Source organism: Salarias fasciatus, chromosome 20 (assembly GCF_902148845.1).
Source record: "Salarias fasciatus chromosome 20, fSalaFa1.1, whole genome shotgun sequence".
Taxonomy (NCBI): domain Eukaryota; kingdom Metazoa; phylum Chordata; class Actinopteri; order Blenniiformes; family Blenniidae; genus Salarias; species Salarias fasciatus.
This window is the reverse complement of record NC_043764.1, coordinates 16,290,228-16,317,992: the sequence shown is the minus strand read 5'-3', so window position 1 is coordinate 16,317,992 and position 27,765 is coordinate 16,290,228. Positions and strand designations below refer to the sequence as shown.

General features: G+C 42.8%; 1 protein-coding gene across 1 annotated transcript; it reads right to left on the bottom strand.

The window, feature by feature from the left end:
- Nucleotides 1-462: 462 nt before the first annotated feature.
- Nucleotides 463-27,434, bottom strand: b4galt5 (UDP-Gal:betaGlcNAc beta 1,4- galactosyltransferase, polypeptide 5). The gene is made up of 9 exons (XM_030118143.1): nucleotides 26,806-27,434; nucleotides 8,443-8,562; nucleotides 7,740-7,853; nucleotides 7,434-7,561; nucleotides 5,897-6,013; nucleotides 5,569-5,756; nucleotides 5,359-5,481; nucleotides 4,880-4,981; nucleotides 463-4,496 (listed from the first exon to the last, which is right to left on the bottom strand). Exons 1-9 carry the CDS (start codon nucleotides 26,912-26,914, stop codon nucleotides 4,349-4,351), a joined length of 1,149 nt encoding a protein of 382 aa, XP_029974003.1. The 5' UTR covers nucleotides 26,915-27,434; the 3' UTR covers nucleotides 463-4,348.
- Nucleotides 27,435-27,765: the final 331 nt, after the last annotated feature.

Here is a 27,765-nt window from a genome sequence, read left to right as displayed (position 1 = left end):
CAATGATGGTATAAAAGAAAATTTCCATCATACAAATCTCAATAATCAAAAGATAATATGCCAATACACAAACAGATCCACATAAGGCTGACATCAAGTTTTGACAAGTGGCTTCAAATGGCTTCAATTCAAGGAGAAGTTCTCTCTCCTTACAATCAGAGAAGAGCTATTTTAAAATTTTCAACCTCTGTATTTTTTGTTTGTCTTTTTAGTAGTGAGCTTTCATATACAAAAAAAAAAAATAATTTGTGTGGGTTTTTGGAGTGGAGTGTGTCGCTGGTTTGGGTGCCTGCGCTCCACTGTAAGGGTTACATGTTTTAATTCCTGCGGCCCGCACCTCGCCACACAACCGCCGTCGCAGGGACGGCGGGATTCTCCTGAAGTCGGACGTCCGTGCAGGACACCTCTGAGGTTGTGTAGGGCGTCTAAAATTCATTGGATCAGAATATATGTATATATATATATTTTTTTTTATCTTCGTTCAATGCAAAAGAAATGGATCTGTGCTGGGAAGCAGTGATGTAAAAACACTGATGTCACTGTGTAAAAGCTTCACGAGAACTGAAATGGCACCAAATACACCTCCAGCCAAACACCCTCTGAAGCCTTGTTCTTTATGCTAGCATCTGTAGTGATTTAAGACCTTATAGAATTTCTAAAACACTACACACAACAATATTTACAATGATCAATAGTTTTTGATATGCACTTTTTTTTCTTTTCAAATTTAAATAGTGTTGCTTATAAAAAAAAATAAAATAAAAACTTGAGTGAAAAAACACTGCAATAAATTAAGAAGCTTTAAGGCTGCCAGTCTTGTCAGATGCCCAGAAAATGGTCCCTTCATTCAAACTGGCACATAATGGATCAGAACAGGTGAGATTATGGTACGATGAAGCCTCTTTAGTGAGCAGCAGTCCTGGTCGCGGTCTGGATTGAGACCATGTACATTAAATATATAGCAGGAACAAGACTAGCCAGCATGCTCTTATCGTCATCTGAAATCAATGTAGTTCCCATTTTAGATAAAAGCGAGAGAGTGCTGACCGATTTGCCCCGTTACAATTTTCATCTAGTGGACAAAAAGCCGTCTAGTAGTCACAAAAAGAACATCTTCCTAAATACATGGTGTTTGCTGATGAAAGCTGCTTCTACATTGTGAAGTATTGAGCCGAATACTGACTCTAAGATTATCTCGATCGTCCAGAGGGCCAAATCATCACCTGAACACTCATCCTAAGATCATTTGGCTTTTGCTAAATGTCCATCTAGCTTTTAATTTAAAGCAACGACATGTTTTTTTTTCTAAAAAAAAAGAAAAAAAAAAAGGAAAAAAAAAAAGAGAAGATATTATACAGTGTATCATGTGAGTGTTAGGAACTACAAAGACAACCTGTGAGTTGTTCACAACCAGGTTACTAGAAATAATAAGTCAAATCAGTGCCGGGAAAAAAAAAAAAAAAAAAAAAAAAAACTGAAGAAAAGACAAAATCTTCAAAATTCGGATGGAGGACAGTTCGACCTCTAAAAGGTTTGTAGCCATTTCACTCGAACACACGTGGAAAAGAAAACTTTTGACACAAACTGTGCGCCCATCTATGACTTTCACTGCTCACCCCCCCCCGCCCCCGAGTGATTGGAGAGGAGGTAAACACGCGCTTCTGCCTCCGGCGATGCACCAGAACACAACAAAATGCATGGATTAGGTTTCAGCTGGCAGGATGAAAAGGCAACAGGTTTACAAATGTATGGATGTAAACTCCACTCATATGCAGAATCAAAGGAAGCAGCCGCACAGGTTGGAGGGATGCTCTGCCCGTCGATACCAGCCTCTGTGGTGTCAGGGTTGGTTCCAGTAAGCACGTCCAATGAGTCCCGGTAAGGGGGGACTGAGGAAGGTCAGCACCATTGATTATCAATTAGGATAATGGAGGTGATCAGTGAAAGACAGAGACCACGAGCAGGTTCCGATTGTGTCTTTGCTCTTCCTGTGGTTGTCACACAAAATGGCCTCCTCCAACGTGTCTGCTCAGAAGATTAATAACACCGGGCTACAGGCCTGATTCCATTTCATTAGAACCAGCTATTTAACGTCAAGTCTGAGGAGGAAGTCTGCGTCCGAATGAAATGGAACAGCCTCGTTTTCACAGACCTGAACCTCGCATCCCACACAAGTACACAGAACTACGTTTCAGTGCATCTAACACGGTCTGTCATATGTCACCTACTAAATCATCACATCAACCGCAAGAAAAATAAAAACTCAACAATTAAGGAAATTAATCCATCAAATAAATAAATCGAGGTCCAGCCTCTTTACTTCTTATTTCATCAACCACCCACAACCCCCCCCCCCCCTCCCCCACCCTCCCCCACCCCAAGAAGATACATCTTAAGAAATGCATACAAGGCGATTTGTGTGAAATGAAGTAGCTGCATGACTAGAAGACAGACAGTGAGGAGAGTATGTCTGTATGATATCTTCAAAAGAAACTACATTTTTTTTTACAGTATTGGGATATTTTACTCAAAATCAACACTGTCAAACACATAAATCAGGAGAACGTCACCGCTGTGGGTTTTCAGAGGGCTGTCCGTCTGTGTCGAGCACAGTGCTCGGCTGCTGGCCGCTGAACAAAAAAAAGAATCTACACGGATTAACACCCCGAAGTCTGATTCATGCAAAAAAAAAAAAAAAAAACACCTCACAAGCCAAAGCCTGGCCGCAAATGAACAAACCTGACATCTGAGATCAGAACTCAGATCTGCATTTCCATATCCAAATCTAGATAAAGATCACAAATGGAGAAAAAAAAAATATATAAAGGCAGCCATAGATTGTTTGTTGAAGAGATACAATTTTCACAGCACTCATGATGGAGGAGGGCTGGCTAGCAGTATTACAAACACTCAACAATCTGAAAATAATCAAGCAAAAGCTTCTGTAAACACCAGTGACAGTGACAGCAATCAAGTATTCTCTTCCTCCAATTTGCTTCTATAAAAATGAAGGTGAGTAAACATTAAGGATGCGGGATCTAAAAATAAAACCGTGACTGTTTATCTCTCCCTGGCCTGACTTCACACGCTGCAAGCAAAGTGAGGTCTAAAGTCAATGTGTTGGTTTGGGAGCGCGACGCTCCTGGAGGTCACGCCGATATCCTTGCGCTGACAGCGAGATACACACAGGCCATTTGCATAGCTCTCCCTCACTTACAGGCGGACAATGTTCACAGACACGAGTAGTGACAGGGTGGCATGTGTTTGTTTAGGCAAAGTTGAGTTGAATGTGAAGTTTGCATACGCAGTCACTCCTTTTGTGTGTAGTCCAATAAGGGTATGCTAGCACCCGTGCTATTGCATCTGTATTGGTGAGGAAGTCAGGGCTAAGTTCTGCTGTTCGATATCACAGCTTATTGCTAACAGGATGAACATTGCACTTCAACATACAAACCACGTGCAGGCAGCCAGAACATTCAATGCAACTATGCAAAACACAAACATCACAGTCTTCGAATGGTATGTTTCAGGGACAGAACAGTTAGTAAGAGATGGTTGAGGAATTAATATTCTCTGAACTTAGAATAAACTATTTCACATACAATATATATAGATATATATATATGACTGAAAACACTCACTCTTTGTTATCCTCTCTCGCTCTCTTTACCTGTAGATTTGGCATACCTTATGCAGAACCAGCTGCACAAGTCCTCTCGGTTAACGTTGCTGTTTGGTGTTGTGTGCATGCAAATGTTTTCACAGGTTTACTGCATTAACAAACTAATAAGTGCAAGGAAAAAAAAAAAAAAAAGAAAGAAGAAGAAGTAAAAATCAAAGCCTCAGGATCATGTCAGCGCATTTAAGTCAAGCTTTCGTGTGCGTGCGAGTGTGGGGTGTCCGTGCACCTGAATGTGCATTTATGTATCATCACTTTTTTTTTTCTTTTCTTTTTCTTTTTTTTTTTTTTAAATAAGTCGAGCCCGACAGTGCAGGGCGGAGCTAAATGGACAGAAGAAGAAATGACTAAATGAATGGATGCTGAAGGCCAAAATGGTGCAAAAGGCATGTGGAGACTGAAGTCTAGATAAGCCCAGATGAGAGGAGTGATGGACTGTGGCACGAACAAGTGCAGCATTTATCCCTATTTTCTAAAATGATTTATCAAACGTACTTATTTTGAGTCTCCTTTTTTTTTTCTTCTCTTTTTTTGCATACAAACAAAAGAAAAAAAAAAAAGCAAACGAATAAACGGAAAAGTCCTATGCAGTTTTGTAACCGGTGAGATATGGCTGATGTCCCAGAGGACTTTGATTCCCAGGTGTTTTGCAGTCCAGCTCTGCCTACATCAGTAGTCGGCTACAGGCGCAAGCATTCTGCTCAAGCTGACTGTGATGTTGGTGTAGAGAGGCCTCCTGGAGACTAGAGGGGAGTAGTTTAGGTTGTTCAGACCGTCCACTTTCTGTCTCTCTTTTGAGTGACGTAGTAGGCTATACCTGCAAGTACAAACCATGGGTCAGAGAGGAAGAACAGGAAGAGGAAGCAGAGACAACAGCAGCGTGAAATGAGACTGCCACTTCAGTAAATATAGAGGGGAAAAAGGTCAATTGATGAGCTTTTGTCTGACTGCTATACACTTACAAACGATTAAAAGAAACTCATTTTTTTTTTAGTCTGTTTAAAGCAACTTAAGAATTTGGGCCTGAAGCATAGAAGCACATCACATGCAAAGTCTTTAAAAGAGTTAGAAATGCTCTCAAAGTCACTGCTGTGGCTTTTCATGTGACTGGCTCACATCACATGAGCGTAAGCCTCGCTGCAGTTATCAGATTCCACTTTTAACCAAAGGGTGTGTGAGTGAGGTATAATGTGCACCAACCGTCCCAGGAACTGCACTTCTCCACGATGGTGGTGTGGGATGGACATGTAGCGTCCCTGATCTCCGTGTGGCCTGCTCACCGTGTAATTGGCAAACTGCACCCTGCACAAACATCATCATCATACCGTGGCTTTTTTTGTTTTCATTTGAACTGTACATAGCTGGTCAGATCGAGCAGTGCAGAGATGACTCAGGCTTTAACCTTTACGTCAAAAATCACGAGTCTAACAGCTGTGCTATCAGATTACATTCAGTGAATAGCATTCTATATATACACACACACACACACACACACACACACACACACACAAACAAATGGAACAATTGCAAACAAAAGGGATTTGAAATAACTGCTAGGAAAAAAAAAAGACTGATATTAAACAGAGCAATATGCCAACCAGCCCAGCTCATCGCCGGAGCGCGCCTCAAGAGTCAATAATGTGTGTGTGCATGCGTGTGTGTGTGTGTGTGCTCCTTACCTGTTCCAGAGGTCGTCATCTTCTCCTCCCCAGCCCCAGAATGCATTAGGAAATCCATTAATCTTTTTGAACTGCTTCACTGTCAGGCCACTCACACCTCCAAAGAACTCGTGATACGGAAGCCTTGGAGGGAGAATTCCATACATTACATTCACTTTAGATAAGAAAGCATCTGGTGGATACTCCCACAGAGGCTGCACCGGGACTCACATGTAGGAGTACTTGTCGAGTTTGACTGCGAAGTGTCGGGGCATGTTCGTACAGCCGTAGTAGTTCCTGTCGTTCTCCATGAGGTGGTCGACGTCATGGAAGACCAGACAGTCCCAGTCCAGGTCTTTCATCGCTTCCTTGTAGCCCACGTTGAACAGCATGGCTCGGTTAAACGGCTCGGTACCACTCTGAAAAAAAACAGACGCCTTATTGCTATTCTCTGTAAACTCTTTCAACCGGACAGCCACGTCGAGCGAGTGTTTCTCTAACATTTCTAGCGAGTGTTTGGATGACAGTTCTACGACTGGATGAAGATATGCGCACATACCTGCTCTATGACATAAAAGGCAAACTGGAGTCTCTGCTTCTGAAGCACTGGCACCAGGTGTCTCAGGAGGATGGGCAGGTGTTCGTGTCGGTTCCTGAAGGGAACCAGGATTGCCACCTGCAGACACAAAGTGAAGAAGAACACAAAAAAAATGGATTTGAAAGATACACAGACATACAAGTATACACAGTAGTTATAGGGAAACTTGATGTGGACAGCAAAGTGACGTATATCTGATTTTCTGCTCTCTCAGCAGTGGGCAAATGGGACTGTGTGGGTGAAGGTGGCACCGACATCAACTAACTACCAAGAAAACTTCAGATGAAAGAAGCGGCAGGTTTGAGGAACTTCATTTCCACAGCGTTATCTCTGTCGTCAGTCAGAAGCACTGAAGCTTTAAATGTTTGGAGGAGCTGCATCTTTTTCTCTAATGGAGCGGTAACTATGACTGAGCTTAAAAAAGTAACAGAGAGAGAGAGAGAGAGAGAGAGAGAGAGAGAGAGAGAGAGAGAGAGAGAGAGAGAGAGAGAGACAAATAGATATGAGAGAAAAAGAGTGGCACAAAAAGAGTCAGACAGAAAGAGGGACTGACATGGAGAGAAAGACAAAAAGAGACAGGGAGAGAGAGAGCGAGAGCGAGAGAGAGACTGCTGGGTAATCAGGGACTGAAAGAGAGAAGTTTGGTTGACGGGACATGAACAGTCTCTTGGGAAACAGGAATGTGAGAGACAAACAGATGGCAGACTAACTTGCTCTGGTGGACATAAAAAGGCTCAACCAAAAATACATACCGAGTCAAAGAGCCGGGCGTAAACATGAAACGCCACTACAAAGCACAAAGAAATCGTGGACTTCATTCTTTACTTGCGCCTTCTACTCTGGAAGCCAGGGAATATCTCTGCGTCTGAATGTCAGACAGTCACATCAAACAGGGCACGAGAGTAATAGGAAACTGGTGTAACTGCGCGTATACATGAGGAATCCTCCCCACTGTCGCCGCTAAAGTGCACTCCGGATGACCTAAAACACCGTCTCCGTGCACTGCGCATAAAATCAAGAGGAGAGGTGTGGCAGCAGCCTCACACTCGTCACACGGGGCAGTTAACCTCAGAAATCTGCATATACCGTAAATCGTTTGATTTGATATGAATGTCTGTGCAAAGGCTCTATTTAATAGGTTTACAAAATGAAATGACACGAGCAATAATGTACTGCAGTGCACGACTGCTTTACATCTGAATTGTAACACAGTGGGCGTCACATCAAAGAAAAGACGAAATAATGAAGCATTTTGAACTACTGTAAGTTAGATGCTCATGAAACGAGGACTAACTTTCACACAGTGTTTTGTTTTCCGTTCCGTCTTTTACACTGCATATGGACTATCTTTAATTTTACTTTCATTTGTAACACCTGGATTTCTCTGCGGACAGCAGAGAAAGAATTCCATTGTGCATGGAAACATGTTTTCTCTTGTACACATGGCAATTAAACTTGACACTTCAAACTTTCGTGCACCTGCATGCTTCACACTCACCTTCCAGCGAGGTATACAGTCTTTGGGCTTCCAGTAGCCTCCAAAGGCCATGCTTGGCTCCACCTCCAGCAAGGACCTTTCCACGTCCTCCAGGGACACTTCGCTCATGTTCACCTCCAACCTGCCCTCTGTGTGTGGGGAAGAAAGAAAGTGAGGACGAGAAGCTAGAAACTGAAAGTGAATGAGATCCATGACACCAAAGGCGGAACAAAGGAAAAAAGCTATAGGTATATATCAGATCTTATATCCTCAATGAAAGCCTAAAACATTTAAAAAAATCACACGTCTGATCAACAGTATACTTACTCATAGAGGGGAGCCTCTCAGGGCAAATCTGCGAGGGGAAGTAGGTGAAGCCCACGGGGAGGTATGTGGTGGGAGGGGCATCGCTGTCATTGAAGTTGAAGTCATAGGAATAATCTGAAACCACACACAGACACATTGGCAGGATGACCGGCGGGCTGAGTGCGGCTGCATGAGGGTGCATGGGAGCTGACAAGATACGTCACAACAACATCACGTGACTCTCTGAAGAAGACAGCTGACAGCTGCCGAAACTGTCAGGTAAATAACAAAATACCTCCCTGGTCTTTGGAAAAGAACCTTTGTTTTGGTGCATGAGGGTGCATTTCGTGAGAAAAATGCAAACTCGTTGGTTAAACCATAAACTTCTGCCATAAAGTTCATGTCTGATTCTGACGCTGTCTGTCACTGGTTGGGGTTTCATAGCCCTCATGTGTGAAGTAGGCTGGGGGAAGTTGGAGAAATTTCCTCTCACATAACCACAACGGTTTTTCAGTCCTTCCAGCTCAAACAATTCAAAGAGAAAGTGGATGCTATGCTGTTCTGGAAAATGGCTGAGAATCACTGCACCGGGGTAGTGTTCTTCCTCATACACCACGTCATACACATGATCTATGTCCGAGACTCGTTTTACCTCCAAAATTAAACTGCTGCATTCATACTTAAATAATACCTTGTGTCTTTGCAGTTTGGCAGATGTTTTTACCTGTGCCGTTGACGCTGTAGGCTCCTCTCACCACTTGCTCCAGAACCTGAGCCCCGAGGTTTTTCACGTTCTCTCTGAACTGGATCCCTCTGGCTTGGACCATAAACACATACTCATTCACTGTGGGAAGAAGAAAGACCAAAAGAAATTTAAGTCATTATTTTAATTATACTGAATTTCAAGAAACTGGTTTAAAAAGTAAGCACACCAAGTACCCACAGCAAAATACCTTCATGTAATGCCTACTCAAGCTGAAATAACCTGAGATTGTGCAGAACATTTTTTTTAAACAAGCTAACTGAGCAGGACTCTTCCATTCTTTTATTGTTGAGGGGAAAAAAACAATCTGAATAATATTCAACTTTACAAAAATGGGTCCAAGTGTCTTCCACCTGATGTGGCACAGAGTGATTATCTGCTCTGGTGACTTAATGAGGGGGGATTTCCCAAGCACACATCAAGGGGCTTTAGGCCTAAAGAAGCCAAGTAACGGAATGTTAATCTATCATGAAGGGAGAGGAAAACAGGGAAACAAAACGCATTTGAGAGGGTAAAACATTGATTGGTTCTTGCTTGCTGTGCATGACACCTGCAGTGTTTGGCCCTGTTCCTCAATTGCCAACAATAGTTGATACATTTGTGGAAAAAGACAGAGTGAAGGTTTTCCAGCACTCGATAAAAACAACAAGCCAAAAACCAGCCACAGCATACATCTCAAACAATGACCAGGATAGATCAGCCCAACTACACATCCTTTCATCCATCTTCGATGGTCCTGGAGCCAATCCCAGCTTACTGCTGGTGAGGGCAGGGCACACCCAGGACAGGTCGTCACTCCGTTTCCCAATGTGCACATGCTATGTCGCTGGTTTACCAGTACTGCTGTAGGGAATGACACTATATCTGGAAGGATTTACCCCTCATACCTCATGGATGATAGATTAACCACAAGTTTTAACCTTCACACGATTAAATAAAGTCACACTGCTGAGGTTATGGTTGAAGGTAATAATGTCTTAGCTGCCGAGTCGTAGGACAAAGACACAGAAAGCAGCTGCGTGTCCACAAAAACATGGCATGTCAAAAGCTTTCAGCAATGACGGTCATGATGACTACAGTGCAAGACCAGCAGCATGAGGAAGCTCCCAAATGTTTGAGTCTTCAGCTCAGACGACATGTTCCGTATTCAAATCCACCTGCCTCATCTTGAATTGTTTTGATTTTTGCTGAACCGAGAAATGACTTCACCTTTCTTAGTAAAGTGAGTCACACAAGTTTGAACTGTCAACACCGGTAAAAGGTAAAAATCACGACTTGTGCAATGGGATCCTGGATCCATGTTTTCTCTGGAGCAAAACTCCAACACAATGCCGCCACGTTAATGGATCCAACGGCACCATCAGTGGTCAGTAATGAAATCAGTGTTTGTCTTAAAGCAATCCTGATATGATCCACACTATTGTGCAGAGGCCCACGTCTGTGCGAGAGTGCGTAATACTGCTGAGCTAGAAATCCACGGGATGTGATTACTCATTTGTAATTGTATTACACTCTCCATCACATTCATCTTATTTTATACAAACTGCCAGGCTTGCAGGACTCCAGACTAGTGGCTAAGCGGTAACTGAAATCAATGCTCTCATTTCACGCCAGTGACAAGCAAATATTACAATGCAGTGAGAGGAAAACTGCTTTGTTGAAATAGTAACAGAAGAAGCGAAAGTACGCACACAGAACAGATCCCGTTCCTTCATACTACAACCCATGAAGATCACCACATATCCACACGTGCACACATGCACATGCACACACCCTTGTGAGGCGCCATATGATGGAAAAATGCTGAGAGGCTTCTGGAGTGTGACCCAGTGCAGACACCAACATATTTTGACATGTCTGCTTCTCATGCCTGCCGAGCATATGGTCATACATTATCTATGCATCGGCCTCACAGAACAAATCCAACTTACATTCTGCAGTGTACACTTGAATGCAAAACCCATGCAGAGTGCTACAGTATCTTCAAAATCGGAGTTCTTTTAACACATTTTACTGTCATTCTTCAAAGAGCCTTGGTACTTCTGCATTTCAGGTACGCTGGAAACACTAGCTGAAAGTCACTGAACACAGATGCAAAGTCAATCAATATCTTTTTTTTTTTTTTTTACTGTACAAAAAGCTCCTTGATTCCTCTCACGTCAAATATGTGCCCAGAAGACGGGATAATGGCGAATGCTGAGGCGTTTCAAGGCTACAAACTGTGACAAAATGCAATGAGACACGAGGGGCCTCGACTTTAGAGGAAACCAACACAGTGGGCTGCAAAGCAAGGCCGGTAGCAGCGAGCACATAAAAGGCTTTAATGTGGATACATGTGTACAAGATGACAGACAGGTAGATCATAAAGAAGGAACTCACAAACACACATACACTCCTCCTCATCCCTTTTCCAAATCCCCTCCACTCCACTCTAACCCATCAAGCATGGCAAGAGACCTTGAACGACCTTGTATTTTATGGCTCTCACAGAACATGCTGTCCCCATGCAAGGACCTGCCCACATCTCCACATCTCTCTCTCTTTCCCTCTCTCTTTCACTAATCTATCCTTCCCTCTATCTTCCTCTTTATCGCTTTTTGCGGCCCTCTCTGTGTAATGTGTTTTCTATCACTTTCTGTCAAGCCAGTTTGTTCCCGTCATTAAGGTAAATAACCTGGATGATGGATTGCAGCCTCGCAGGCCTTCAGCATACTGCATGTAGAGGTTAATTGAAAAAGAAAAAGCCAGCAAAACAAGCGCATATGATAATAAAAATAAAAGACGTGCACACACAAACCCTGCTACTTCTCTTCTGTGATGCAATTAAGTTCACATTGATAAGTCAACAGTGGGAGGTGATCGGTGCTGTGCTGCCTCCTCCCTGATAAGCTGAAAGGCGGCCCCCCCTCCCCGCCTCCAGCTCACAGCAGAAATGCCCCCTCTACGCACACGCTCCTCTCTCGGTTTAAAGCTGTCAGTCTCTGAAACGGTCATTTTAATGCCACTGCGTATCAGTGACACCCACAGAGCCCGTACATTCATGAGAGAAACCCCCGAAGGTGGGGGGGTACTATGGGTGTGGACTCGACACAGCACAGTGAGCGCTGAGCGCGTATTCTGCTGGAGTAGACGGCAGCTGAATTAATTACACCGTCAGTAATGTAACACACTGAATTGCCTACACATGATTTAGCAGGTCCAATTCGATAGCGTATTGGAAAATAAACAGGCGATTACTCCGAGCATTAACACTAAATCCCTCAATATTAACTGGAACAACCTCTGTGACTCAGAGGTATTGATCTATTGAGGATGTTGAAAATTGGCAAGAGATTATGTAAATATACAAAAGTGTCCTTTTTGTGGATTATTTGGTCTCAAGTGAATGATGGTTTTACCCTACTATACCCGTCGTGATGCTTCAGCAGATCAACACACACACACACACACACACACACACACACACACACACACACACACACACACACACACACACACACACACACACACACACACACACACACACACACACACACACACACACACACACACACACACACACACACACACACACACACACACACACACACAGAGCGAACTCTCCGTTACCATATAGGGTTTTTATTTTTCCTTCCTCCTAATAGGCCGATGTTTAACGTCATCAGATCAAATGAAGGTCTCTTCACCTTGGTTCCTCTTTTTTTTAAACTGTGGTTTAAAACCACAGAGACAAAAATATTTGTCACTAACGAACATGTAACCAAGCTCATATCCTGCCTGACTTGGATCTTTCACTCAAAAGCACGCCAGCCTGTTTGATTTTTGACAGACACGTTATCATGTAACCTATTATTCCTGCACAGTGTGGTGGAACAGCAGAACATTTCAAATATTCTTAGCATGTAGTTTAGGTTATTTGACCACTTCAGTGCAGAACTAAAATATAGGCTTAGACACACCTTGAGGAAGTGTTCTGGAGAAAAAAACAAATCAAAAAACTCTCAGTCCTATCTGAAGAAAGCCACACTCGCTGTCGAGTAATTTGACAGAAAGTGCAGTTTTGTGTAAATTCAGAGTCTTGTTAGGAGGTCCGTCTTCTTGTACTCTGCAAATGCACCATATCAGGAAGCATACACAGCATTGGTATTCAGACATGTTTTCTTTGCTGATTAGATACCATTTTCACCACAGTTTTAGTAACACGGGCATTCATGGGTGAGTTCAGGTTATGTAAGCAGAAATGCGTAACGCTTTCTCAAAAAGGCTTTTCCCCTCTCCCCGGGAGAAACACTGGAAATGCCAACGCTGATGCTTCCTCTTTCTGTCCCTCTAGAAATTTAAATAAGCTGCTCAAAATTTGATAAAGTTCTCATATCAGTGTTTTTTAACAAAAATAAATAAATAAATAATTTTAACATGTTATTGGTTCTTTATTTGTCTTCAATGAGCATCACTGAAGTATTAAAATGATTTATTACTAGTTATCTTAATGTCATGTTGTGAACTACTGGGCTTTTCAAAATCTTTTTCCACTGGTACAAAGAAAAAAAGAAAAAAGAAAAAAAGAAAAAAGAAAAGGCTTCTCGCTCCCGCCTTTTGGTAGATTCTCATAACTGAATGAAAATGTAACTGTTCATTTCTGCTTACAGAGACCTCAACATCCTCCCTGAGCTCACCACAGAAGAAAAATAGGTTTAAAGGAAGGAGCAGGGTGATGATGCTTAACAAGTGGTGGTGTATTAACGTGTCAGTCCGCTGTGACAAAGACAGTCTGTTCAGTTAAACTTTCATTTTGCTCGGGGAAACTGTTTTTGGCGAAATACCAGAATGATAACAAGATGATGATGGGCACTGCAGCAGACCAGTGCGAGTCAAGATCACATGACACCCGGTCATAAGTAGATCATGTGGCTTCCTCTGAAACCATGGCTGCTCCACACACGCGCACACACACGCCCATACGCACACACGCACAGTAAAACTACAATGAGAGGAAAGCCGTCCTGTCTGCAATGACCAGAAGCCATGACTGAATGAATGGGAAGATGCAGGAGGTGAGACTGCCGCACAGAAAGTACGCAGAGGAAATGAGACTCCGCCACAGTGCTAAAAACAATAATAAGAAAAAAAAACAGATGTATGAAAGACTTGGAGCAGACGTCTTACTGCAACAGAAGTGACGTCAGTTCTTATCACAGTTCTTGGCCGGCTGCCCACTTCCTGAGAGCATCCCAACCACTCGCACACTCGTTCCCTCATCAGCAATTCCCACTTCCTGTGGATATTTTCATTCATTCAGTCACTATCTGTCTCTTCAGTGTTGCTGCTCTTTGATTTGCAGAGGCGAGTCTGAGAATGAAAACTGTGCAAGATCTTTGCACTGGCTTTTTTCAACTTTATTCAGTTCATATTTGGTCTCAGTTATGTTTGTACCTCAATCAGCTCGATTTGGGGTATCAAAACACATTTTAGTTCAGCGGCCACATACAGCTCAATTTCATCTTGAGATGGCTGAACTGGTGAAATCGTGCCTTAAGAACCCTTTTTCTTTGTTGTGGCGCAGCACATATGTTAAACAAATTTCTATATTTTTTCAAAACCAATTACTGTCAAAAACTGCTACAATCGCAGCATGAAGCCAATTTTAATGATTCCTTCTGGTGGAAAATACTGTGAAACGTCCAAAAATTTCCATTGCTGTTGCATTATGCGTGTTTTTAAAAGCTCACCCTGACACCATGGCTGTGAGAAACGAAGCACCGGTAGCTAGTTTTCAAGGCAACTTCACTGATATCTCAGTTTGGGGTCTCAGTATTATGTTGTGTCTCCTACTCTTAAAAAAAGGTGTTTTTTTTTCCTGGTTTGGGGGGCCAGATCAGAGCCTCTTGCGAGCCGCTTCTGGTGTATGGGCCGTACGTCTGATGTCCCTGGTCTAAATGCTACAAAATATCTTGTTTTTTTTATCTCCTGTGACATGCTACAGTGCCGAAAGTAGGTTATCTAAAATCGACATGTCAACAGAGGAAACGAAAAACGGTATCAGAACTAAACCATGAGAAACTGAGACACTTATCTAAACATATGTCACACACAGTGCTGAGACTTAACACCATGCTATTTGTCACCTCCGCTCATCAAGCGAAGAGATTTGGATACGCACGGCCATAATTGTGCAAGAAAATCTGTGCATGTAAAAGCAGACATGCACACTTCTGCTAACAGGATTTTATAATTTATCCACATCTAAGGGTGAGACATCAGCTACTCGACTGATTATATAATCTAGGGTCACTTTCTTTAGCTATTCCACAGTCAAAAGGTCTGTGTGGGCCTGCAGGAGTCAGAAGGCTCAGTGGGCTTATGAACCGTCAGTATGGATTCAATGTGTCACTACAAAATGAGAGGAAGTGACAAGTCCGAGTCAAGATCTCAGTGAGATAAGAATGCTTCACTTTCACTTTCTACACTATGTGGACAAGTACAGAAAACCTGGAAATACAAAGAACTCAGTTATCAAAAAAAGCGCTTTACAGTGCACTGTGCTCACAAAACCCCCCGCACCTCGTGTGTGCATGCACGCACACACACAAAAACAGTATGACTAAAACCACAATCACACCCAAAAATGTAAAATTAACCTTTGCGTGAAGAGAGTGAAAGCTCAGTGGATGTACATGTTGATGAGTTCGGTATGACTGTGCTCGGTGTCCACAGACAAGGGAAAGTCAACCGCTCCATTTAGTATTGTTTGTGAGCACCAGCAGGGGAAAAATGTTGGTGGGGGGAAAACCCAGCTTTGAAAACTTGCCGTCACGCTAAATGCTGCAATGCAACGACAGTAAACTGGTGGCCACGTCTCAGCAGCGTTATCCACGACTCCACTTGACTTAATTATTCTTGGCTATCTGCAGAGCAGTTTCCATTTAAAGACCGGAAGAGGGCCTGAGTAAACAACTATTTTCACTACACTTTGTACACTCTTCATCCTCACAGACACTTCCTTCTTTCTTCACCTTTGAGCTTTTAGGCTGATTTGCTGGTTAATCAGTGACAATAATTGACAGATTAATTTTCAGCCGACGCTGCCTCAGCCTTGAGAAGCACAGCGGCACTTGTCAGAGAGAGGAATGTTGAACTTTCCCACTGATAATCCTGAATGTCTCAGATAATAGAAAAGGAGTGGAGCTGATAGCACACAATCACAAGACAGGACGTGTAATATTCTGTTGTACGTCTTTTATAAGTGGAAACTCTGTGTAATGGAAAATGCATTGTAGCATTATCAGGAAAAAAAAAAAAAAGAAAAAGAAAAACTTGGCCAAATAGTATATGGCGCACAGACACAGCAAACACACTAACACATGCCAGTAGGAACAACATGAAGTCTAGTTGAGTTCATTATTGGTCTTGCACTAGTCCCTCTGTCCCTCCATCTGCTCTGCTGTCCCAAATGTATGCATGTGTGTGTGTTTGACCTCCCCTGAGTCACTATGTCTGCTGAGCCACGGCATGGCAGAGAAACGCTGGGACCAGACGTGGTGAGGAGAATTACATAAACGACACTGTGGTGCCAGGACCCCTTGTTTTCACTCTGCTGCGAGCAAACACTGAAAAACAGATCTGAGGGAATGAAAGTGAAAGATGAAAAGAGGGAGAGAGACAGACAGATTGTGGGTATGTATGTGTGTGAGCTCCTGAGAGAGACTTTCTTTTCCTGGTACACTCTTAAATCTTTTTTTTCTCTCTCTCTCTCTATTCTGCTGCTGCTTGATTTTCTGGGTGGATAAGAGAATGCGGGCAGGAATGCAGGGGTTATTTCTGTCAATGTCGAATCATTCATGTAAGTGGTAAATGCCAGAGTATAATGGATTCTATCCTTGGTCTGAAGCGTATTAGTGGATTTAATAGAGTGCAAGAAAAAAAAAAAGATTGCCAGTGTGACCCCATGTGGTCTAATCTGGAAAGATGATGAATGGATGGATGGTTTGATAGGAATAAAGTATAAGAAAAAGAGACTGCTGTTACAGAGGGGATGCATGATCCATGGAAGACAGTAAAAAATTGAGAAAAGCATTGCTTTTACCTCTACAAAAGAAATTTATTAACCCGAAACTGATTAAACATGGAGACAACGGCTTTATTTTCACCTGCTACAGTACATGAACTGCCTCCATTATCAGTCTATTTGCTGAATTGTTGCAGCTGCCTTTTAAAACAAAACAGAGATTCTTTAGTTCTACTACATTCAAACAAACATTGGTAGTTCAATGTGTGATGACTGAATGAGCGCTTTAGCACCAGATTCTCCAGTGACCATCACCCAGCCTCACCCCAGTCCGGTCACAAGTGGCAATCCTCACCGGATAGGGAACCAACGTCTCAGAGCCAAGCAGTTTCGTCAGTGTGACGGTATCATCGTGTACAGACAGGACTGTGATTCAGAGGTGTTCAGTCATAATCCCATAGATGGTAGCCTCGCACCACCTGATCATCAGGTTAGCAGCTACACTAAATACCTGTGCAGAAGTGCCATTGCACCATCACATGATCAGCAAGGTAAAACTCACAAACTGTAATTGCGTTGTCAGTCCTTGATGAGCAGATCCAGATTAGAAAACTGACAACAGCAGTCTGGTACACACCAGTTTATTTTCACTAGTAAGTAGTCAAATCCATCAGGGTAGAAGCTTCAGAACTTAGACTTTACTTGATTAGCTCCTACAGTCTGCATGCAGCTGGTGGTGATAGTCCTGCGGAGTCTCCTTTAACTCCTGTTTTTGTCTGTCCACTGTTGCTCCTCACACCTGACTGAGTCTGTGTTATGTAACAAGTGCAGTGTATATGGAGAAGATCTGACTTCCTCTGAGCAGCTCCTGCCAAAACAACTACAATGCAGCTCATTAATTCAGCTCCAGATTCATTTCCGTCTCTTCCTTCAGCGTATCCGTTATGCTTTTCGTCTTCTTGCAGCTTTTCGGCATCTCTCTTTCTTCAGGTTTCATCTCCCCACCCATCTAATTTAATCCTTCCTTATCTGCTTTCACAATCTGTAATGTCATGGAGTGCTCATTACTTAATGTTTACGAGTGCTGCCCTCACACCATCAGTGAAACTCCCTCAGTGTGAACGGCACAACACATTGCATAAACGTGGCTCCACCTGTAAAACGTACAGTAAGCGAGACCGTTGTGACAGCGGCAGGACCAGGGCAGGACCAGGGCTATGACCCTGGCAGAGCCGGGGCCCAGAGCGCGGTTTCATTCCTGTCGTACCCCCGTTGCTCGCTTCTGCCTACTTCCGCCTGCTTTTATGTTTGGCAGCTGTCCAGTACATTCTTGTGTTATTGCAGTGGCTCAGTGTAGAGGACACACACACACACGAACGGACGCATACATACACACACATACACGGTGCCGCCTATTTTCTCCTGCTTGCTCTATTTTCCTATTCCCCTCAGCAGAAAGATGAGGTCTCTTCACAGCTGGAGGTTACTCCTGTTGACTGAACAAATGGGCCATAGCGGGCAGCTACTATATCACACTGCCACAGCGGATACATACAGACGGGAAAAATGCAGAAAAACCACACGCCCTTCCCACTGGATTTCCATGTTTAATGCCACTCAGACTTGTATAGCTACAACCAGTAACTAAATGCTTCTAGTGTTCTTAAAAACACATAGCACAGTGACTTTACTAAACACCTCAGGATCCCGCTTTGGAATCTGGCTAATTACATCAAACTAAGTTAAGTTTTTTCTTTTTTGTTTAAACAAACTGTGGCAAATGCATTTTAAAATGTATGGTAGCACACAAGTAGCACGCCTGCATTATATTGTACTGTATGCATGAAATCAGTGTATTATTTTTTAAATAATAATACCTGCTGCAGTTCATGAGAGTCATTTTTTCAGCAGAAACATTTTTCGCTTTGACATGATGAGATGCACTGATGGCTATGTGAGCAGCTCAAAGCGGTGGTAAACTGATTAGAGTATTTGAAATTAATCTGGAGGGTGACACGATTGACTTCCCACAGGAAAAAAAAACTACACGTTGTAGACAGAGCTGGTGGCTGTTAGATTAAAGTACTGTACATGCATAAACAGAGGTGACGAATTTGATAAAAAGCATGATGAGATACTATTAGAAAAGAAAAGCGTTTGGATTGCTCAACATGTTTCTTTACTTTTTGCCCACTCTTCTTGGAGAGATCATGGTGGTCTGTGGCTAAACCAAAATATATAATGAAGCAGCTGGTAATTAGCACGCATTACATTTGCACTATTATCATAGCACAGTGATGGTAATTCAGCTGTGGCTGCAGCCATGTTTCGTTAATCAACCAAGTTGCCCTCCTGTGGTTTTAATGGAGGAACCGTCTAATGAAGCTCAAACAGAAGTTCTGTGTTTATTGTCTGGGCTGCAACAGCAGATGAAGGCTATACCTATGAATGTTTTTGCACTGAGTGATAAAGTTACACTGCTGCTCAGCCAAGAGCAATGACTTCCTGTACCTGTTTTGTATCAAAACCCGTCCATTGTTTCAAACATTCAACTGTAATCCAGCTTGTTGAAGCAGCCTTCTTTGCATTTGCTACCAGAAGCAGCTAAAGGTGGTGATCTGGATACCTGAGAATGCGACAGGTGTTGGAAGGCAGGCAGCGTGAGGATATCACTGTCAATTAGGCCGTGTTCGCCTGGACAAAAGCGCCGGGTCAAATTATCTAGCCAAGTGTGGACCATGGGAAGCCACGACCAAAGCAATGGCACAAAGACCTGTGAACCTTTTTGTAAAACGCAGCAGAGTGTGCAGTGAGTGTGCTGTCAAGCAAGTATTTACGTCTCTTGCCTCTGGGTGAAAATACCCAGTTTAACCTTGAAAGATGAGTTCATATTGTTTGAGTTTTGCTGAGATGATATTGGTAAAAGAGTTACTGTCTGGGCAAGCAATCCTCTACCGCACACGTAAATAAAAGTAAACCCTTCTTTTCTGTATTTCACAATAACATTCCAAAAATAATTCATTACTGAGAAAAGAATTTAGTTTTTTTCATAACTTCAATCAAACATCAAGCCTTTAAACATGGAGATATTCAAAGGATGCACTCGAATCATAACATTAAATCACTTCTAAAGAACAATCCAGTAGTGTAGGCATGGAGGCGATTCGTGGAAATGAGTTTTTAAAGACCGACGTTGACACTGTTCATGAGTTCTGCTGTTGTGCTATAATACGACATGTATCCTAATTCAAAAGACAGCAAAAACACTTTAGATGTCTGTAGACTATTTATTTATTTGCTTAATTTTGGTAGTGCATGCACTCATAGGTGATGTCTGTCTGGAAATGTATTTCCTGTGTTTTTCCAGAAATGCAGACGAGAGCGTCCTCGAGTTCAGTAAACACTTATTACAGCCAAAGCTTAAAACCATTGCCGTCCTCACAATAACAATCTCTTAGCATCAGCAGCACTCCACCCATCATTAACAGTGTGTTTGAATTATAGCTCACTGGCAATATCAGTGCAGTATACCGGCTCATCACAAGTTACAGTCGGGCTGCCCTCAAACACATGACTGAAGTAACCGTGGTAACCATCTCAATAACAAAGACGGGCTCAGACCAGGTCAACAAAGACTGGGATTCTCCTCAGGATGATTAGGTTACATAAATGATTAGTGGCTCAACACAAGACCCTCAGCTGGCCTCTGAAGTGACTCACAGCTTTCCATGTAGACCCTGGCACACCTCCACCCCCTCACCTCTACTACGCTCAGCTCCACCATCTGTCTGTGGTCAAATATCCAGACATCAGGGGTGGATCCGGGTCATCTTACAGAACGTTTTAAGTCCCAACAGTATGATAGCTATGCGTGTAGGCATCACCTCCTGGATCAGCCATGCCTGCAATGCCTCGCTACAGACATGCCAAACAGACTAAAGTTACAGTATCTATGACCAAAACAAGAACTTAAGGTGAGCAGAGCTGGTATCAACATTAAAAATAACGGAAAATTCGAAACAAGGTTTGAGGATAAAAGAAAATAAAATGGACCAGTGCATGGCAATCTAATCTATGCCATAGGGTTTTCTTTTTTTTTTTTAAATACTTTACGGAACTTGCAAACATCACAGGGAACTATTTCTGTACTTCTATTCATTTCATATAAGGAACTTGTGTTATTGAAATATGATTTGCTACACCAGGAGAGCAAAAAGGAAGTGGATTAACAGTTCAACACTTAGCCACATGTCCATGCCTGAGAATTATCACTGTAGTGATACTGAGAACTTGATAAGTAATGTCTCTGAATTGTGCTTTTTGAGTCATATAATTTCTGAGGATGAAATCCAGTCATAGAATACAGGAAAACATACACAGTAACATCAAGGAGTGGCTGTGTCACTGAGCGGAAGCCAAAGCAATAAAACAATATAATGGGTGGCACTGGTACACCAAAACATCACACTAAAAGACTAAAAATACCTTTGTAGTAACATTACAAAAACAGAATGGTTAAAAATTTTGTTATGGAATTCTTGTCGATTCATTTCATAGCAATGTGTATGAATAATATGTGTATGAATAGTAAAAGGTGAGAGCGAGGGAGAGAGAGAGGTATCATACGGTCAGTGGAAGGCTTTAAGAGGATTGCTCCTGCCTCTGATTGAGCTCACAAGGTGCAATGAACTCTCACTCGATTGATGTTTAACTAAATTCCTTTGTGAATAGAGTATTTAGAGTCACATGTCCGGGGCCTGTGCACATGCATTTACAATACAGGGACATGAGAGACGTTTACCGCCAGCAGTTTTGCACAAACAGAAAAGGGCTGGACAGAAGCTGGAAAAATGCAGGCTCATTTGATGTTCAGCCACATCAACAGATTGAAAACAAGCCAATCCACTTCAGATTGTTTATTGTCTACTCGCTGTACGCTGGAGTGACTTTCACTCAGGGGTCCCATCTAAAGCGCGCCGGACGCAGAAAAGCCTGTGTCCCAAATGACTGAAATGACCGTGTCCTTTGGGATTCGTTGCCACCCAGATCATCATGGGAACAAGGATGGCATGTTTCTGTGGTTGCTGTGACAATAAAAAGAAGTCAGTCCTGGATGGGAACCATGGAAACGGCAGTGGAAATGTCAAACGCCAGATCTTAAGTGCTCAAGCTGGGAGGATTTCAACCGCTGTGTACCAAACTTTCTTTGCTTTTCACTTTTGATTTTATAGATTTTTATTATTCATTCAAATACTCACGCTCAAATAATCATGGATCAATTTTTAAATAGCTAAAGAATGTTACAAAAGTTACAGCTGAATAATTTAGCAACATTTTGCATGCTTGCCTATTCATAATGTAATCCATCTGAGGCGGCTTGGCACAAAGTTAATATTTCACCCCGGCTATCTCCAGCCTCTGGAAATTAGCCCGAGGAAGCTGGCTGGATTGAGCTAAATGGATGGATCAATTAGGCAGCAGGAGGAGCAGGAGGGTGATATGAGGAGTGAGGGCAGCACTAAATCAGGCCTTCAGGGCCAAAGATGGATGGCTTTATGAAACTCAAGCACTGACACAAATGAGACATTGGCGAAAAAGCCTCATACCCACTAGGATCAAGAATTATCAAAGAAACCAATCTCCACTTTCCAGGCACATTTCCCTATACTTACACATACAGTCACTCCCTACAGCTAAAAACCAGAGGATCTGCGTTGGAACCTGGACAATACTGAGTGCAATGGTTACTACAAACAATGCTTGAAATTTGGAGACCTCTGAACTTGTGACAAACACCAGCTTTATAAGACTTAACAGAGGCAGTTTAATGACAGCAAACAATAATTTTCAATTTCAAAATAGCCCATTAGCACTGTGAAAAGAAAAAGTAGGTCGACTGTTACAATGCACCTACAACAAAGTCTTCAGTCAGGTAAAAAAAAGAAAAGAAAAGCTCACCATAAAGAATGCACCATGCCCTCATCAAAGTTAATGATTTAGCCCTATTAAGCCGGTCAGAGTAACAAGTTGGGGTCTAAAATGTGCGGTCAAAAACACTGCTGATCTGGGTTAAGGTTAAGGTAGTAAACTACATAGCGGCACAAATAATCCGTCTGGGCTCAGTGCCTCCACACAACTAATATCTTTATTTTTTTTTCCATCTAAATCCAGAAGTAAGGTGGCTACTTGTTGTCACTTTAGAAAAGCTTGTTTTGCAGGAAGTGGCTGCACAAACAAATGGACAGAGAAGTGAACTGAGCCTCACACACGTGCACGTTTGCACTGCTTAATGGGTGTGACCAGAGGAAATGTGAAAACTGGACAGGGCAAACAATGTTTTTCAGAGGCATGCTGTGTGAAAACCAACTTGTGAACACAGACTAACCTTGACAGGATGGCAGAATATTGACAAATGATGCATCAAAAACAATGTTCCAGTTTTCACATTTGAGCCCCAAAACACAGAGCTTACATGGTTTAATTTAAATCAATCCCATAGCAAAACAAATACTAAAACTATTACCTCATGACGATATTGACATACAGGGTGACTCGGCTCAGTGTTTAGCCATGACAAGACAACCATAGTCATATACCGCGTTATGAAATGCTTTAGCTTTCACAATTTGAATGACACTCGAAGTACAACTTAATGAATAGATGACATAATGTGAAATGTGGAACCATGACCTTTGAAAATGCTAGCTGCAAAAAAGCAGAACAGGTTGAAAATGTCTTCATCGAGTAACTGCTATAAATCTGCCACATTCTGCCCCTAATAACAACACTGCTGACAGCATATTTAATTTCTCACAAGCCAAAAAGTGTTGCTGTAATGGAAATAAGCTGATCAAATATGTACTGGGTTATCAGTCAACACTTTTGGAGTCAGGCATACTGAAAAGTCTAAAAAAGCATGTTTCATTAAAGAGTCTCAGTATGTTAGAGCGGCAGAACTACTTTTATTTCTTGACGTGCTGTCAATCTCCATGGTCACCATCGGGGGAGGGTGATCGGCTGATGAAGCATTTTTCAGTGTCTATAAACCAATAAGTAGCTGTAAAGGTAACGTGAGGTTGCATTAAAGCTGAACAAACAGACCTAATCGCCAAGCATATGAAAACTAATTCAACACTGCCCTCAACAAATAGTTCTGCAATGAGTTGAGTTGAACTGATAATTCTCAATTCTTTATTACCTTATTTTTTTAATTATGAATTTGTTAAAATATATTGCAACACATTAGTGGATCCCTGGGTTACTGACTTACCGTATCTTAATTGCTTCATATACTGTGAGGCAACTTGGAAAAGCACAGCAAAGACTTTGTACCGTCAGTAAACCACACCTAGATGTTAAGCAGGTACAAAGTAAGATACACACTGCATTACAGGCAGGCGTACACCCACAGAGCCTTTTAGACAGGAGGATGAACCTGGGCTCTCGAGACAAAGACAAGCACCTGGTTCCTTGCTTGCTCTCCATGGATGTGGAGGGGTGTGTGTGTGTGTGTCTGTGTGTGTGTGTGTGTGTGTATCCATGCTCAAACCTATAAATAGAGGCTGCGTCTTCCCTAGTGCTCAGTCCAGTGGGATCCTCTCATGTTTTAATTAAATAAACTGCTGCAATCAGGCCCAGCTGTGCCCTGCATCCCCAGCCTGCATCAGTCAGCATCCATGCTTATGGGCGACATGGAGGCCGGGGCGTTAGTGCATATGAGTACACGGAGGCAGAAACGGCAAGGCAGAGGCAGACCATGAATAGAAACAGAATGAGAGAGAAATTGGGGCATTGTGCTCTGCCACCTGGGTGTCATAGGAAGCCCTGCTCAGGTGTTCTGGATGGGTTCCCCAATGTGCAAACCAGCAGAAGGAAAGCAGCTCAGCTCAGGTCTTTCATCCCTTAATCTCAGTTTCTCTCTCATCCTTATGCCCTCTCACATTAAAAAAAAACAACAACTTCCAAATCTTTCCCCTGTGGCTTCACCCAAATGATTTTTTTTCAGCAAAACAGTTGTCATTAATTATCGCTACCGCTATCATATGATCTTTATTTTCACAAATACCACAGTAATGTCAGTCTGTTTATCCAAAACTCCAAGAGAAACCATGAACCATCTGTAAATCAGCATTTGAGTTCCTTCCTCTTGAAGAGGAACCATAGATTGCTTGACAAACCTTACTGGAAGAAGTTCAGACAAAGTGGAGGGAGTGGGAGTATTCAGTTTTTTAGATGCAAATGAATAGATACTTATAACTGGAACTGAAAAACCAAGCGCTCCTAATACAATTACCCATCTCAATGAATTATCTCTTAAAGATCCATACTTTATTTGTGTATAGAAGGGTGGATCGTGATATACTGCACCATGAAGACAGTCACAATAATGTATTCTGTTGGGCATTGTCAAATCAAATGCTAATGCTGTGTTGTGGCTTCAAATGTTTTTGTTAACCAGCCCCATTTGCTTCCGTCTCATCTTTGACAAGCTGCTGGCTCGCTGGTGCTCTGACCACACTTTCTGAAACCTCAACTAATGTCTGTGAATCAATACCACTACTAGTGAGTAAATCATACCACCTTGTAACAAAGAACTTGATCTATTTTTTTTCCCAGAAACCATCATCACCAATCTGTCACGTGACTTCCAGAGTAAGACCTGCTGTAAAAGACTAAACTGCAGCTGCTAACAGCAGTAAAAGCTGCCTTGTTCTTGGTTACCATTTATAATTAATGGACTGGTGCTGCTGGTCCTTGTTCCCTTTTCTAAACTCACCCCCACTATTCCACATGGCCATTACAGCCCGACAATAGTCAAAACCCAGGAGGATGAATATGGCCTTTTGCACTTCTCATTAAGGTACCAGAAAGCATCAATCCTTGCGCAGGAGAAATAGTGAGAGACAAAAACGACAGATTATTTTTTTTAATACTGGCTACTCAACAATTTACTTATTTATTTGTTTTACATTTAGATAAATCGTTGAGCTCAGTTACTTGGACTTACACAGGCTATTCCTGTCAGTAATGTGTCTTCCATATGAGAATTGATTTATTCATTGATTAACTTGTCCACAGCTGGTAAAAAGCGTGAATGAATCAATAATCATTTTGATGACCGAGAAGCTTTTGCGATGTTTTAAGCTACACCTGAGTGACACACTCATATCGTCACCATATATGAAATCTGCTCATCCTGTATGTCTATCATGGCCTCCTAGTGTGCAGTGTTTTGAAAAGAAGCAGAAAGCCAAAGACTTGTGTTTCAGAGGCCCAACCTTAACAAGCATGTTCAGCAAGCATAACAGGATACCATCCAGCAGTGTCTCAGACTGTAAATAACAAAAAATCCCAGTGGCCAATTTTTAGCAACACTTTATGCTTCTCTGAAATGTTTCCTTTTGAACTTTCCTCTTCTGGGTCCCAAAATAGAATAAATGCAGGCATGCTGTTGCTGTTTAGTTCAATGTTCTCTAAATCCAGTCAACGGAAAGTTATAACAGATCTGCTGGCAAACGGTCAAGGACAGAGCCAGCGAAAGTCCCATTTTTACAAGTGCTATGCATCAAGATAAGCTTCTGGGATGCATTAAATTAATTCACGTGGGTGATAATCAACAAAACAGGCAGAATGATACACCCAACTGGATAATAGGAGTTGACCATGGCCTGAGCTGAAAGGCCATCACAGAATCAGTGATTAAATATACAGCGACATAACATGTAGGCCCACACAAAATGAGAACGAGAAAAGGGTGATAAAATAAGAGAAGGCGCGGGGTGATAAATTAATAAAAGGGAATCGGGAAATTCAATGATGTTGCACAGCTGCATGTGACTTACAGGCAGCACATGATGAGGGGAATGACTTGCCTGTAAGTGATCTCTATGCTCAGGTTCTCATCACAGATGCTATTTAGGCCTATGAATCATGATGCAAAAAAGCACACAGGCAAGCGGTTACTTGTAAAATGCACTCGTTAAGTTAAGACCATTTTATAGACGCATCCAAAATCGACGCCAAATATTCCGGTTTGGCCTACAGACATTACTGTAAGCAGTCTAATCAAAGCCCGTTAGGCCTCAGGTCGTAATAAGCATGCTCATCAGCGGAACTATTATTATCGTGGCCAGGTACATGGATATTATGGGATTGAGCAGCAGCAGCATCCAGCTGAGTCTCATCATCGATTGGGAGAGATGAAGGCAGAAAGCAGGCGCATGGCCGAGCTGTCACACATGACCTAACAACCATGCGAACAGCCTCCTGCATCCTCCCATCACAGGTTTCAGTAAAAAACAACCATCGGGTCCACTTACCGATTCCCGGGGCGGAGTAGATGAAATATAACGCCGAGGTGGACAGTGAAAAAAGGAATAAGAGCCCAAGGAATGACCTTCTCCGGAACCGCAAATGTGTCGGCATCATATAGGCAACAAAAGCACACACAGGCACGTTTGCGTTTCTCCGACGAGCGGGCAGTCCCGATGTGTCCGGACGAGGTGTCGGTAGTCCGCGGACAGCCGGGGGTTCGGTGAGCCGGGCGGAGCGGTCGGTCTGCGGCAGTAGCGAGCCAGGCGAAGAGGAAGTCCGTATATTTCCGCGGCAGGTCGGGGGGTAGGATGGAGCCTCCAAGATTCAATCAAGACACTCCGATTTCATTCCTGGGGAGGGCGGGGGTGATTGCGGCGGTAAAGACGCTGAGTCCGGTGTCGAAGCGGTTGGACCTGGCCTGTGTTCTCAGACGGAGACCATCATTTGGGTTCCACACTACGTCGCTATGGTGTTCGGGTGTTCTGCCGCTCCTGCGCGTCGCCTGCCGCCTGCCCAGCCCTGTGAATGGAGCGCTCCCTCCGCAAAAAAATGAGCAATACCTAGTGGGCGTTAACGGTGGCTGCAGCCCCACACACACACGTACGCTGCTCAACGCTAAAAACGTAACCCCGCTCCGCTCGTGACCACGTTATGGCAAACGGCACGAGCCAAAAGCTAGCCACTTAGCTCGAGCAGTCACAGCGCGGCAGCTGTAATGAACGAAGGATCGGGTGTACCTCGATTTAAGCGCCCCTAATGTTTCATGCCACGTAACACGAAACATGAATACGGGTTACCATGAAGGCTGCCTATGTACCGTCTGTATTTTTCAGAACCGGCCTACACCAAGTGAAAACGATGCAGGCAGACACGTTTCTACAGTGAGACTAATATAAGTTTTTAATGACTTCGACGCACAGCTCTGGCCCATATTAGTAAATATCCTCACGCGTATGTCCTATGGC